The sequence below is a fragment of the Triturus cristatus genome, chromosome 1_2 (assembly GCF_964204655.1).
Source record: "Triturus cristatus chromosome 1_2, aTriCri1.1, whole genome shotgun sequence".
Taxonomy (NCBI): domain Eukaryota; kingdom Metazoa; phylum Chordata; class Amphibia; order Caudata; family Salamandridae; genus Triturus; species Triturus cristatus.
Window position 1 is genome coordinate 1,196,494,892 of NC_140580.1, and position 15,308 is coordinate 1,196,510,199.

The 15,308-nt window shown below is 55.8% G+C and overlaps 1 protein-coding gene across 3 annotated transcripts in view; it reads right to left on the minus strand.

Annotated features, from left to right (window-relative positions):
* Positions 1–15,308, minus strand: part of COL27A1 (collagen type XXVII alpha 1 chain) — a 2,221,286-nt gene that overhangs the window by 777,241 nt on the left and 1,428,737 nt on the right. For all 3 annotated transcript variants that reach the window (XM_085614179.1, XM_085614180.1, XM_085614178.1), the window contains exon 31: positions 14,168–14,212. In XM_085614179.1, coding sequence (XP_085470305.1) covers positions 14,168–14,212 — 45 coding nt within the window. The remainder of the gene's footprint in view (positions 1–14,167; positions 14,213–15,308) is intronic.

The window sequence follows — 15,308 nt, forward strand, 5'->3', positions numbered from 1 at the left end:
CAGGATCATGGGCCTGTTACACTCACTCTAAGGGAGTGTTCATTGCAGAGACAGCGGGAGCCGGCAGACCGGGTAGAGGGTGGTGGGGTGCGCCCCCAGGCTCGCGTGCCTGTTACACTCACTCTAAGGAAGTGTTCATTGCAGAGGCAGCAGGAGCCTGCGGCGGCAGACCGGGTAGAGGGTGGTGGGGGTGCGCCCCCAGGCTCGCGTGCCTGTTACACTCACTCTAAGGAAGTGTTCATTGCAGAGACAGCGGGAGCCGCCAGACCGGGTAGAGGGTGGTGGGGGTGCGCCCCCAGGATCACGGGCCTGTTACACTCACTCTAAGGGAGTGTTCATTGCAGAGGCAGCGGGAGCCAGCGGCGGCAGACCGGGTAGAGGGTGGTGGGGTGCGCCCCCAGGCTCGCGGGCCTGTTACACTCACTCTAAGGGAGTGTTCATTGCAGAGGCAGCGGGAGCCGGCGGCGGCAGACCGGGTAGAGGGTGGTGGGGTGCGCCCCCAGGCTAGCGGGCCTGTTACACTCACTCTAAGGAATGTTCATTGCAGAGGCAGCGGGAGCCGGTGGCGGCAGACCGGGTAGAGGGTGGTGGGGTGCGCCCCCAGGCTCGCTGGCCTGTTACACTCACTCTAAGGAAGTGTTCATTGCAGAGGCAGCGGGACCCGGCAGACCGGGTAGAGGGTGGTGGGGGTGCGCCCCCAGGCTCGCTGGCCTGTTACACTCACTCTAAGGGAGTATTCATTGCAGAGACAGCGGGAGCCGGCAGACCGGGTAGAGGGTGGTGGGGGTGCGCCCCCAGGCTCGTGGGCCTGTTACACTCACTCTAAGGGAGTGTTCATTGCAGAGGCAGCGGGAGCCGGCGGCGGCAGACCGGGTAGAGGGTGGTGGGGTGCGCCCCCAGGCACGCTGGCCTGTTACACTCACTCTAAGGGAGTGTTCATTGCAGAGACAGCGGGAGCCGGCAGGCCGGGTAGAGGGTGGTGGGGGTGCGCCCCCAGGCTCGCGGGCCTGTTACACTCACTCTAAGGAAGTGTTCATTGCAGAGACAGCGGGAGCCGGCAGACCGGGTAGAGGGTGGTGGGGGTGCGCCCCCATGATCGCGGGCCTGTTACACTCACTCTAAGGGAGTGTTCATTGCAGAGGCAGCGGGAGCCGGCGGCGGCAGACCGGGTAGAGGGTGGTGGGGTGCGCCCCCAGGCTCGCGGGCCTGTTACACTCACTCTAAGGGAGTGTTCATTGCAGAGACAGCGGGAGCCGGCAGGCCGGGTAAAGGGTGGTGGGGGTGCGCCCCCAGGCTCGCGGGCCTGTTACACTCACTCTAAGGAAGTGTTCATTGCAGAGACAGCGGGAGCCGGCAGACCGGGTAGAGGGTGGTGGGGGTGCGCCCCCAGGCTCGCGGGCCTGTTACACTCACTCTAAGGGAGTGTTCATTGCAGAGACAGCGGGAGCCGGCAGGCCGGGTAGAGGGTTTTGGGGGGTGCGCCCCCAGGCTCGCGGGCCTGTTACACTCACTCTAAGGGAGTGTTCATTGCAGAGACAGCGGGAGCCGGCAGGCCGGGTAGAGAGTGGTGGGGGTGCACCCCCAGGCTCGCTGGCCTGTTACACTCACTCTAAGGAAGTGTTCATTGCAGAGGCAGCGGGAGCCTGCGGCAGCAGACCGGGTAGAGGGTGGTGGGCTGCGCCCCCAGGCTCGTGGGCCTGTTACACTCACTCTAAGGGAGTGTTCATTGCAGAGGCAGCGGGAGCCGGCAGACCGGGTAGAGGGTGGTGGGGGTGCGCCCCCAGGCTCCCGTGCCTGTTACACTCACTCTAAGGAAGTGTTCATTGCAGAGGCAGCGGGAGCCGGCGGCGGCAGACCGGGTAGAGGGTGGTGGGGGTGCGCCCCCAGGCTCGCTGGCCGTTACACTCACTCTAAGGGAGTGTTCATTGCAGAGGCAGCGGGAGCCGGCAGACCGGGTAGAGGGTGGTGGGGCTGCGCCCCCAGGCTCGCGGGCCTGTTACACTCACTCTAAGGAAGTGTTCATTGCAGAGGCAGCGGGAGCCGGCAGCCTGGGTAGAGGGTGGTGGTGGTGCGCCCCCAGGCTCGCGGGCCTGTTACACTCACTCTAAGGAAGTGTTCATTGCAGAGGCAGCGGGACCCGGCAGACCGGGTAGAGGGTGGTGGGGCTGCGCCCCCAGGCTCGCGGGCCTGTTACACTCACTCTAAGGGAGTGTTCATTTCAGAGGCAGCGGGAGCCGGCAGCCCGGGTAGAGGGTGGTGGGGGTGCGCCCCCAGGCTCGCGGGCCTGTTACACTCACTCTAAGGAAGTGTTCATTGCAGAGACAGCGGGAGCCGGCAGACCGGGTAGAGGGTGGTGGGGGTGCGCCCCCAGGATCGCGGGCCTGTTACACTCACTCTAAGGGACTGTTCATTGCAGAGGCAGCGGGAGCCGGTGGCGGCAGACCGGGTAGAGGGTGGTGGGGGTGCGCCCCCAGGCTCGCGGGCCTGTTACACTCACTCTAAGGGAGTGTTCATTGCAGAGGCAGCGGGACCCGGCAGCCCGGGTAGAGGGTGGTGGGGGTGCGCCCCCAGGCTCGCGGGCCTGTTACACTCATTCTAAGGGAGTGTTCATTGCAGAGGCAGCGGGAGCCTGCGGCGGCAGACCGGGTGGAGGGTGGTGGGGGTGCGCCCCCAGGCTCGCGGGCCTGTTACACTCACTCTAAGGGAGTGTTCATTGCAGAGGCAGCGGGAGCCGGCGGCGGCAGACCGGGTAGAGGGTGGTGGGGTGCGCCCCCAGGCTCGCTGGCCTGTTACACTCACTCTAAGGGAGTGTTCATTGCAGAGACAGCGGGAGCCGGCAGGCCGGGTAGAGGGTGGTGGGGGTGCGCCCCCAGGCTCGCGGGCCTGTTACACTCACTCTAAGGAAGTGTTCATTGCAGAGACAGCGGGAGCCGGCAGACCGGGTAGAGGGTGGTAGGGGTGCGCCCCCAGGATCGCGCGCCCGTTACACTCACTCTAAGGGAGTGTTCATTGCAGAGGCAGCGGGAGCCGGCGGCGGCAGACCGGGTAGAGGGTGGTGGGGTGCGCCCCCAGGCTCGCGGGCCTGTTACACTCACTCTAAGGGATTGTTCATTGCAGAGACAGCGGGAGCCGGCAGGCCGGGTAGAGGGTGGTGGGGGTACGCCCCCAGGCTCGCGGGCCTGTTACACTCAATCTAAGGGAGTGTTCATTGCAGAGACAGCGGGAGCCGGCAGGCCGGGTAGAGGGTGGTGGGGGTGCGCCCCCAGGCTTGCGGGCCTGTTACACTCACTCTAAGGGCGTGTTCATTGCAGAGACAGAGGGAGCCGGCAGGCCGGGTAGAGGGTGGTGGGGGTGCGCACCCAGGCTCGCGGGCCTGTTACACTCACTCTAAGGGAGTGTTCATTGCAGAGACAGCGGGAGACGGCAGGCCGGGTAGAGGGTGGTGGGGGTGCGCCCCCAGGCTCGCTGGCCTGTTACACTCACTCTAAGGAAGTGTTGATTGCAGAGGCAGCGGGAGCCTGCGGCGGCAGACCGGGTAGAGGGTGGTGGGCTGCGCCCCCAGGCTCGCGGGCCTGTTACACTCACTCTAAGGGAGTGTTCATTGCAGAGGCAGCGGGAGCCGGCAGACCGGGTAGAGGGTGGTGGGGGTGCGCCCCCAGGCTCCCGTGCCTGTTACACTCACTCTAAGGAAGTGTTCATTGCAGAGGCAGCGGGAGCCGGCGGCGGCAGACCGGGTAGAGGGTGGTGGGGGTGCGCCCCCAGGCTCGCTGGCCTGTTACACTCACTCTAAGGGAGTGTTCATTGCAGAGGCAGCGGGAGCCGGCAGACCGGGTAGAGGGTGGTGGGGCTGCGCCCCCAGGCTCGCGGGCCTGTTATACTCACTCTAAGGAAGTGTTCATTGCAGAGGCAGCGGGAGCCGGCAGCCCGGGTAGAGGGTGGTGGGGGTGCGCCCCCAGGCTTGCGGGCCTGTTACACTCACTCTAAGGAAGTGTTCATTGCAGAGGCAGCGGGACCTGGCAGACCGGGTAGAGGGTGGTGGGGCTGCGCCCCCAGGCTCACGGGCCTGTTACACTCACTCTAAGGGAGTGTTCAATTCAGAGGCAGCGGGAGCCGGCAGACCGGGTAGATGGTGGTGGGGGTGCGCCCCCAGGCTCGCGGGCCTGTTACACTCACTCTAAGGGAGTGTTCATTGCAGAGACAGCGGGAGCCGGCAGGCCGGGTAGAGGGTGGTGGGGGTGCGCCCCCAGGCTCGCGGGCCTGTTACACTCACTCTAAGGGAGTGTTCATTGCAGAGGCAGCGGGAGCCGGCAGACCGGGTAGAGGGTGGTGGGGGTGCGCCCCCAGGCTCCCGTGCCTGTTACACTCACTCTAAGGAAGTGTTCATTGCAGAGGCAGCGGGAGCCTGCGGCGGCAGACCGGGTAGAGGGTGGTGGGCTGCGCCCCCAGGCTCGCGGGCCTGTTACACTCACTCTAAGGGAGTGTTCATTGCAGAGGCAGCGGGAGCCGGCAGACCGGGTAGAGGGTGGTGGGGGTGCGCCCCCAGGCTCCCGTGCCTGTTACACTCACTCTAAGGAAGTGTTCATTGCAGAGGCAGCGGGAGCCGGCGGCGGCAGACCGGGTAGAGGGTGGTGGGGGTGCGCCCCCAGGCTCGCTGGCCTGTTACACTCACTCTAAGGGAGTGTTCATTGCAGAGGCAGCGGGAGCCGGCAGACCGGGTAGAGGGTGGTGGGGCTGCGCCCCCAGGCTCGCGGGCCTGTTACACTCACTCTAAGGAAGTGTTCATTGCAGAGGCAGCGGGAGCCGGCAGCCCGGGTAGAGGGTGGTGGGGGTGCGCCCCCAGGCTCGCGGGCCTGTTACACTCACTCTAAGGAAGTGTTCATTGCAGAGGCAGCGGGACCCGGCAGACCGGGTAGAGGGTGGTGGGGCTGCGCCCCCAGGCTCGCGGGCCTGTTACACTCACTCTAAGGGAGTGTTCATTTCAGAGGCAGCGGGAGCCGGCAGCCCGGGTAGAGGGTGGTGGGGGTGCGCCCCCAGGCTCGCGGGCCTGTTACACTCACTCTAAGGAAGTGTTCATTGCAGAGACAGCGGGAGCCAGCAGACCGGGTAGAGGGTGGTGGGGGTGCGCCCCCAGGATCGCGGGCCTGTTACACTCACTCTATGGGAGTGTTGATTGCAGAGGCAGCGGGAGCCGGCGGCGGCAGACCGGGTAGAGGGTGGTGGGGGTGCGCCCCCAGGCTCGCGGGCCTGTTACACTCACTCTAAGGGAGTGTTCATTGCAGAGGCCGCGGGACCCGGCAGCCCGGGTAGAGGGTGGTGGTGGTGCGCCCCCAGGCTCGCGGGCCTGTTACACTCAATCTAAGGGAGTGTTCATTGCAGAGACAGCGGGAGCCGGCAGGCCGGGTAGAGGGTGGTGGGGGTGCGCCCCCAGGCTCGCTGGCCTGTTACACTCACTCTAAGGGAATGTTCATTGCAGAGGCAGCGGGAGCCTGCGGCGGCAGACCGGGTAGAGGGTGGTGGGGTGCGCCCCCAGGCTCGCGGGCCTGTTACACTCACTCTAAGGGAGTGTTCATTGCAGAGACAGCGGCAGCCGGCAGGCCGGGTAGAGGGTGGTGGGGGTGCGCCCCCAGGCTCGCTGGCCTGTTACACTCACTCTAAGGGAGTGTTCATTGCAGAGACAGCGGGAGCCGGCAGACCGGGTAGAGGGTGGTGGGGGTGCGCCCCCAGGATCGCGGGCCTGTTACACTCACTCTAAGGGAGTGTTCATTGCAGAGGCAGCGGGAGCCGGCGGCGGCAGACCGGGTAGAGGGTGGTGGGGGTGCGCCCCCAGGCTCACGGGCCTGTTACACTCACTCTAAGGGAGTGTTCATTGCAGAGGCAGCGGGAGCCGGCAGACCGGGTAGAGGGTGGTGGGGTGCACCCCCAGGCTCGCTGGCCTGTTACACTCACTCTAAGGGAGTGTTCATTGCAGAGGCAGCGGGAGCCGGCAGACCGGGTAGAGGGTGGTGGGGTGCGCCCCCAGGCTCGCGGGCCTGTTACACTCACTCTAAGGAAGTGTTCATTGCAGAGGCAGCGGCGCAGCACTGAATGCGATAACCGCCCAAGGGTGCTCAGGGAGGGTGCTTCCTCTGCCTCTGTGGGTGCTTGGGGAGTGCTCTCACCCTGTGGGTGTCCAGAAAGAGCTGGTACCCCCACCCGTGGATGGCTGTAAATCGCCCATGTGGGGGGCGCTCTGAGATGGTGGATCTCCTTCTGTAAGTGGCACTGGACCGGCAGAGGAGGCTCAGAGCCGAGGGGTGTTCCCTGAGGAGTCTCCGGACTGAGATGTGCCAACAGAGAGGGGTGCTCTGTGTCGGGGGGCTATCCCCGGTTAGGCTGTAGCTCTGCCGCCCTATGCTGGGCTCCGGGGTGCTGGCGGCGTTAGCTGCCCTTGCTTTCATGGGGCGGGGGGCTGCTTGTGGGTGCCCGGGTCCAGCCGCAGACCGCTCTTGTCCTGCTCTATGTCCTGGCTCTGCGCTGCTATCCTCCTTCTCCTCCTCCTGCTGCCGGGGCTGCAGTGCTGCAGACACACATAATAAAGCCAGGTTTGGCTGGAAGCAGAGTCCCAGCAGGAGGATGTGAGGAGTGGAGTCACAGCGGGGAGCGCTCTCATCCTGTAAGGAGCCCCACACAGCCTGGGCTTCATCATCAGCCATAGAGAGAGCCAACAGCACCGAGCCATGGGCAGCCGAGGAAATACAGCCTCGGCCGAGAAGAGGGAGGTGGCAAAAGGCGGAGCCGGGCTCCGGGCCTGAGACTGGAGTGCGTGGTGCTGTAGTACAAGTAGAGAATACACAGCTTTAGAGAAATGCCACAAGCCCAGAGGCGCAAACACAGCGATGACAAGACTTAAATGTACAACTCTGTACTCTGGGTAGCAAAATAAGGAAAATGCTACTTACCAGTATGCATCTGTTCTTGGCATGTAGGACTGCAGAGTCACACACTAGTGCATAGGTCGCCATCTGGTGGTGGGCCCGGATGATTACACTTTGTTGTTGTCCTGGAAGAGTCTTTGTATGGTAGATGACTCCTCCTCTGGAGCATAGTGCGCATGGGCATCGAATCCATGTTCAGATTGTTTTTCGCCATTACGAGAAACGATGGAGTTGTGTGAGAACAGAAAGAGATGCCCATGAATAGTGTATCTAATTAAGATATTACTGGAACAGATAGAGGTACCCGGGGAGGCGGGTGGGCGTGTGTGACTCTGCAGCCCTACATGCCAAGAACGGATGCATACTGGTAAGTAGCATTTTCCATTCTAGGTATATGGGCTGCAGATCACACACTAGTGCATAGATTGCATAGCAGTTCTCTCCCTTAGCGGCGACCACCAGTATCTGTTGCAGTGGTTTGAAACAGTGTTTTGAGTACAGCCTGGCCCACACAAGCTTGTTGTTTTGCTTGCACATCTACACAGTAGTGCTTTGTGAATGTGTGCGGTGTAGACCATGTAGCTGCTTTGCAGATATCATCTAAGGGGATGTTCCCTAAAAATGTCATAGATGCCCCTAGTTTACGGGTGGAATGAGTCCTATGGGGAATAGATAGAGTGTGTTTTGGTTTTGATAGCAAATTTGAATGCATTTAACAATCCACCTAGCAATCCCAGTTTTTGAAATGGGGTTACCTTTGTGCGGGGGAGAAAAGGAGACAAAAAACTGTTTTGTTGTACGGAATGGCTTTGTCCTATCAATATAATAGAGGAAAGCTTGTTTAAAATCTTATGTATGGAGAGCTCTTTCAGCTACTGTTTGAGGTTGGGAGAAGAATACTGGCAACTCAATAGACTGAGATGGAATGGTGAAATGACTTTTGGAAGGAATTTGGGATTTGTCCTTAGAACCCCCTTGTTGTGATGGAGTTGTAAGAATGGTTCTTGAATTGTTAGTGCCTGGATCTCACTCATCCTTCTGAGAGATGTAATAGCTACTTTCCATGAAAGGAATTGTAATTCACACTTGTGCAAAGGCTCAAATGGAGGGCCCATGAGCCTGGTGAGAACAATGTTGAGGTTCCATACAGGAAAGGGTGGTACCCTGGGAGGAATTATTCTTTTGAGGCCTTCCATGAAGGCTTTAATGGCAGGAACTTTGAATAATGATAGATGCTGTCTGTTTTGGAGGTAGGCCGCTATGGCAGCAAGATGTAACTGGATTGAGGAGTATGCTAAAGTGCATTTGTGGAGATGCAGCAGGTAGTATATGATGTTCTGGATGGAAACATCTAGTGGGTTGATGTTGTTATTGGTGCGATATATAACAAATCTTTCCCATTTAGCTGCGTAGCAAGCTCTAGTGGTGGGACGTCCAGCTTCTTTGATAACGTTCATGCAATCAGGTGGGAGGTTGAGATATCCAAATTCTAAGACCTCAGGAGCCAAACTGCTAGGTTGAGCTGCATGGGGTCCGGATGCATGATCTCTCCATTGTTCTGTGTTAGCAGGTGTAGTGAGAGTTGCAGTTTTTGATGTGGTACCACTGAAAGTTCCAGTAGTGTGGTGTACCACGGTTGCCTTGCCCATGTTGGTGCAATTAGGATCAGTGTGCGGGAGTGTTGCTGCAGCTTGCGCACCACTAATGGAATGAGTCGGAGAGGCGGAAAAGCGTACGCAAATCTGCCTGACCAACTCATCCATATCGCATTGCCTTTGGACAATGGGTGTGGATACATGGCGGCGAAGCTTGGGCATTTGGAGTTTAGGTGTGTGGCGAACAGATCTATTTGTGGCTGTCCCCATACTTGAAAGAAAGGTTGAAGAACTTGCGGATGAAGTTCCCACTTGTGAATCTGTTAGCTCTAACAACTCAACAGATCCGCAATCTGATTTTGAACTCCTGGTAGATGCCCTGCTAGTAGGTAGATTTTTTGAGGAATGGCCCACCTCCATATGCTCTGCGTCAGCCGGGAGAGCTGTAAGGAGTGTGTTCCTCCCCGTTTTTTAATGTAGTACATGGCTGTCATATTGTCTGTGCGGTCTAAGACAGCCTTGCCTGATAGGTGATTTTGAAAAGATTTTGGAGCTAGAAAAATGGCTCGCAACTCCAGATGGTTTATGTGGAGCAGCCGTTCACCACCACCAGATCTGTTAGTTGACCTTGAGCCTGGTTCCATTGGCTTCCTAAGCACTCTTGTAGGGGACGCATCTGGAGTCTTGCGTGCGGTACTACGAAAATGCAAGAGGCCATCATTCCAATTAGTTGCCTGAACACTGGAGCTGTTAGTGAGTGTTGCAGTTGAAATTCTTGTATAAGAGCTTGCATGGCCTGTATTCTTATTGGGTTGGGGGATGCAAGTCCTTTGGAGAGGTCTATTGTGGCACCTAGATACTGTTGAGACCGGGATGGTTGGAGGTGCGACTTTGTTTTGTTTATAGTGAATCCGAGTTTGTGTAAGAGGTGAATGGTCTTGTGTGTCTCCTGGACGCACTGCTGGTATGACTTGGCTTTTATTAACCAGTCGTCCAGATATTAGAAGACATGGATGTTTTTCCTTCACAAGTGTGCTGCAACTACCGCAAGACATTTTGTGAAGACTCTGGATGCTGTAGTGACCCCGAAGGGGAGGACTTTGAATTGGTAATGCTGACCGTCCACCACAAACCGAAGGTACTTCCTGTGAGCTTGGTGAATGGGAATTTGAAAGTAGGCGTCCTTGAGATCTAGGGTAGCAAGGAAGTAGTCTTGTTTTAGCAGAGGAAGGACCTGCTGTAATGTGACCATATGGAATTGGTCTGACTGTATGTAAAGGTTCAGGGGTCTGAGGTCCAGTATACGTCTGAGGGAGCTGTCTTTTTTGGGAATAAGGAAATACAGAGAGCAAACCCCTGTGTTTTGATGGTGTAGTGGAACTGGTTCTATTGCATGTTTCTGCAGTAGAGCGTCAACCTCCTGTTTTAGGAGTGTGAGATGGTCTTGTGACATGGGACGCTGTTTGGGTGGTATTGTTGGAGGAGTGGAAGTGAGCTCCAGGCAATAACCTGAGTGAATTATTTGTCTCACCCACCTGTCTGTTGTGATGGAGTTCCAGACAGGTAGGAACTGTTGTAATCTTCCCCCAACAGGAGTGGAATGGTCTGGGGGGAAGGGAGGGAAGTCACTGTTTGGGGGCGGAGGCAGCACGGGTGTTGTTACCTCTGCCTTTAGAATTGTTGCCTCTGTATCCTCCTCTGTATAAACCTCTATTGGGCGAGGATTGGGTGGGAGTCTTGTAAGAAGAGGATACAGTTTTGGTAGGAAAAGTTGTTGAGGCGCCCCTATATGAGGAGCGACGAAAGGACGCTCTGGGAGTTTGATTTTGTAAAGCCCCCATGGATTTTGCAGTGTCCTTTTTCATTTTTTCAAGAGAGGCATCAACTGAGGGGCCAAACAGATGCTGTTGGTCAAAGGGTTGGTTAAGAATACTTGTTTGTACTTCTCGTTTGAAACCAGAAATACGCAGCCAGGCATGCCTGTGTAAAAGTATGCCAATATTTATTGGTCTTGAGGCTGAGTCAGTCGCATCTAGAGCACAACGGATGGAAGTATTAGTAATAACCTTCCCTTCTTGTACTATATCAGTAGTCCTGGTCTTGTATTTGAGCTTGGGTGTTGACAATTTTCCAGACGTTGGCTGCTTGAGATGTCATGCCTTTCCCTGAAGCATCTAATAGTTTGGATTCTTTATCGGGGGTGGAGCGTCCCCTGTTGTCTGAGAGTTTGCTCTTTTTCGTGCGTTAGAGACCACTAAAGAGTCTAATGGTAGGTGGCCCTTGATATAGGCTGGGTCAGATGGAGCGGCTTTGTATTTTTTCTCCAGCCTGGGGTTAATTACCCTGGCTCTGACGGGATCTTTGAATACGTCTGGTGCGTGCTTTGTAATCTCTTTGAGCATTGGTAAGATGGTTGTGGTCTTATGAGAGGGTAATAGTGTGTCCATAAGAAAGTCGTCATCCACTGGGTCAGTATGGAGATCGACCCCATGAAAGGCTGCTGCTCTTTAAATGAGTTGGTGTCATCTTGAGGAGATTGCCTAGAGGGGTATACATCATCTTGGGGTAGATCAGGGGCATCTGGTGCATTGTAGTCTTCCCAAGGATCACCTGATGGGCCAGGAATATCGCCTGGGTCCTCTAAGGGTCGCTTATCTTCTATTCCCTCAGAAATATCATCGTCATCAGGGTTATGTGGGCTGAGTGGCGAGTGTGTGTGGGAAATATAAGGATCTGGCAGTTCTGGTGAAGGTACCCTTATGGGAGAAGTTTGAGCATGTTTTTTGAGTGGAACTGAAGGTGTAGGAGGAGGTTCCAGTTTTCTTTTGTAAGGTACAGTGATTATATGTCCAGTCTTTGGATGGATATGAAGAGTCTTTTGTTTTGGGTCTGGGTGGAAAAGCTCTTCTATGGCAGAATCCTTCTTTGGGCCGATTTGTCCTGTTTGGAATCGAGCTGTTTGCTTGGTTTACCGATGTCTGGTATAGTCTTAGGAGCGGATTGAGGTTTGGCTTCCGAAGACTTGTGGTTGGAAGTTTTTTTCAGCTCAAATGTTTTCTTCGGAACTGAGAATTTTTTCAGGTCCAGAGTTGTTGGTTCCGAAGCTTGTTTCGGGTCGACAGTTTTAGGTGCCGAAGTGTGCTTAGATGTCGAAGTTGGCTTTGGTGCCGAGCTTGGCTTCAGTTTGACCGTTTTCGGTGCCGGAGTTTGTTTTGGCGCCGGACTTGGCTTCAGTTCGATTGTCTTAGGTGCCGAAGTTTGTTTCGGTGTCGGACTGGACTTTTGTTCGACAATTTTGGGTACCGAAGTTTTCTTCGGTGCCGAAGTCTGTATCAGTTTCACTTTCAGTTTGAGAACCTTTGGTTTATCAGGGTTGAGTGAAGGCTGACTTGAGCCCAAGTCGCGTAGAGGCTTTTTGGAAGTCTTCGTTGCCGGGCCCGAAGGCGGGGCATCGGAAGTTTGTGATCGGTGTGCATCTGGGCCTGAAGGTGGAGGTGGAACCGAAGCCTCACGAGGTGTTGGGGTAGGAATAGGGTCGTCGTCTGTACTTACGACTGGTTGACCAGCTGGAAGTGGATCGTCATCTTCTGCCTGCTCGTCGGCTCCGGAAGCTGAATCCTCTGCTTCGGAAATGATGACTTCTTCCTGCTGTTGCTCTTCTTCGGACTCCGGTTGGACTGGAGTCTCCTGGACGAGGGTGTCTGGTGCCGATGAAGACGATTGTGCCATGACTCTCCGAGCTCCACGGTCCCTTATTGTCTTTTTGGACACGAAGCACAGGCCTGGCAATCTCGGCTCTCGTGCTCTGGGGACAAGCACAGATTGCACACCTCATGAAGATCAGCATGGGGAATTTGTGTCTACATCGAGGGCACTTTTTGAATGGTGTTCTTTCCATGAGCCGAAGGCCCAATGGCACAGTTGGGCCCGACGGCCCTCGACGAGCACTGGAATCGAAAAGTGCAGGTTGTTCGAGACTCGTGTAGAAGGAAGTCTTGATCGAAAACAATACCGACTGTAGGGATCAGGAAATGCACGTCGAAAAGAGATCGGTAACGAAACAGAGCGGGAGCGACATACACATCTGAGCCCGATGGCGGAAAAAACAATCTGAAGATGGAGTCGATGCCCATGCGCACTATGCTCCAGAGGAGGAGTCATCTACCATACAAAGACTCTTCCAGGACAACAACAAAGTGTAATCATCCGGGCCCACCACCAGATGGCGATCTATGCACTAGTGTGTGATCTACAGCCCATATGCCTCGAAAACAGTTATTCCAAACGGAGGAGGCTCAATTTATACAAAAACTGCGAGCAAACTTCAAAAAAATCTTCATATTACTTTACCACAGAGAAAACAAGCGCTCCCAGGCATCCGCCGTTTATTTTTGCATCGTGGCGAGATGCAAAAGTAAACACGAAGGCATCCGCTGTTTATTTTTGCATCATGCTTTCAATTTAAAGTGAAAGCGCGATGCAAAAATAAACACGCAGGGCCATCTCTCCTTTTTTGTCTGGCCCAATCAGAGAGCCGGACTGGCGCGTGCAAAGCAGCGTGACGAAGCTTCTGATAAGAAACTTCGTCACAACAGCCATAATGCAGGCGATCCAGTCCGGATGGGCTGGACAAATAAGCCAAAGCGAGGCAACGAAAAACCCTCCCTTCCAATGGAAAGCCAGCGTTTACCATAAACGCTGAAGCTACCCAATGGAAATGAGGGGCGGGGCTTGGAGTCCCCTCCTGAAACTCCTCATAGACAATAAATCTCTCCGAGCGAGCTACGAATGTGCGCAGCCACACTAGGCGATACCTAAAAAGGGAGGACTAGACTTTGCAAAGTTGAGTTAGCAGTTTTACTCTGCCCTTCCAGTCAGCAGTGGTGGACAGGGAGCCATGTTGTACCTTTATCACACCCAGGGCGGCACAACTAGGGCTGCAGGCCCTGGGGTCACACTCTAACTTACAGCCCTGGGTACCATATACTCTGGAGTTATAGATAAGCTAGCCCATGTCAGTTGGGTATAGCAAACCCAACATACACTTTTTGGGGTAAGGGCACAGGCACTGAGGTCTGGTTAGCAAGCCTAAGTGCACCGGGTTGAAAAACAAGCAGCATCAGTCCATAACTTTGGGGTGACCATACAAAAAGAGCCATGTTATTTGAACGTAGTAGTCCGGCTTATAAAGCACACATAGCAGACCTCTGATATATGGGATATAACACCAACCACAGATACACATACATACACACACACCAAGCAGTACAGACTCAGACACAGAGAGACACACAAAAGTGCCCGGAGAGACAGGCAGACAGACAGATAGACAGAAAGACAGAAAGACAGACACACACACACCTACCAGTACCGACTCATACACAAACAAATATCTATGCGCACACACCTGTAGCCCTAGCAGCCCGACTCAGAATACACATGCAGCACCACTCTGCTAAACGTGGATATACCACTGAGCACAGCACCCACCCATAGACACACAGTACTGCCTCAGACATACTAAGGCATCTGCACACACAGAAGTACAGACCTACAAGCAGACTTCTTTCACATTTCTCACTGGTTCTCTTTTACATAAATATGGATAAATACAGTAAAATAAAATCTTTAGAAGACAGGCCCAAAGGTGGCACTTACTGGAAAACCACGTGCGCCCACCTCGCCACGGACACCCTCCTTTCCCTGGAAACACAAAGGGATGAAATTAACAGAGATATCAACCCCAATGCTTGGTTTCTACTCAGCTAGTCACCTGAAAGGCATCCTGGGCAGATTCCCAAGCAGCCATCCAACCAGACACCTCAGCAGATACATGCGTAGTCGCCTGATCGGATATCTGAGCAGCCACCCAAGCAGGCGCCTCAGCAGATACCTGGGTAGTCGCCTGATCAGATATCTGAGCAGCCACCCTGGAACATACATTGGGTCCATATCTGGGCAGCTAGCTGATAAGATACCTGAACAGCCACTGGGATATCCACCTGGGCAGATACATGAGGAGCCTCATGGATATCCACCTGGGCAGATACATGAGGAGCCTCATGGATATCCACCTGGGCAGATACATGAGGAGCCTCATGGATAGACACCTGGGCAGATAGATGAGGAGCCTCATGGATATCCACCTGGGCAGATACATGAGGAGCCTCATGGATAGACACCTGGGCAGGTAGATGAGGAGCCTCATGGATATCCACCTGGGCAGATACACGAGGAGCCTAATGGATATCCACCTGGGCAGATACATGAGGAGCCTCATGGATAGACACCTGGGCAGGTAGATGAGGAGCCTCATGGATATCCACCTGGGCAGATACACGAGGAGCCTCATGGATATCCACCTGGGCAGATACATGAGGAGCCTCATGGATAGACACCTGGGCAGATACATGAGGAGCCTCATGGATATCCACCTGGGCAGATACGTGAGGAGACTCATGGATATCCACCTGGGCAGATACATGAGGAGCCTCATGGATAGACACCTGGGCAGATACATGAGGAGCCTCATGGATAGATACCTGGGCAGATACCTGAACAGCCACTGGGACATCCACCTGGGCAGATACCTGAACAGCCACCCAAGCAGGCGCCTCAGCAGGTACCTGCGTAGTCGCCTGATCAGATATCTGAGCAGCCACCCAAGCAGGCGCCTCAGCAGATACCTGGGTAGTCGCCTGATCAGATATCTGAGCAGCCACCCTGGAACATACATGGGTCCAAATCTGGGCAGCTAGCTGATAAGATACCTGAACAGCCACTGGGATATCCACCTGGG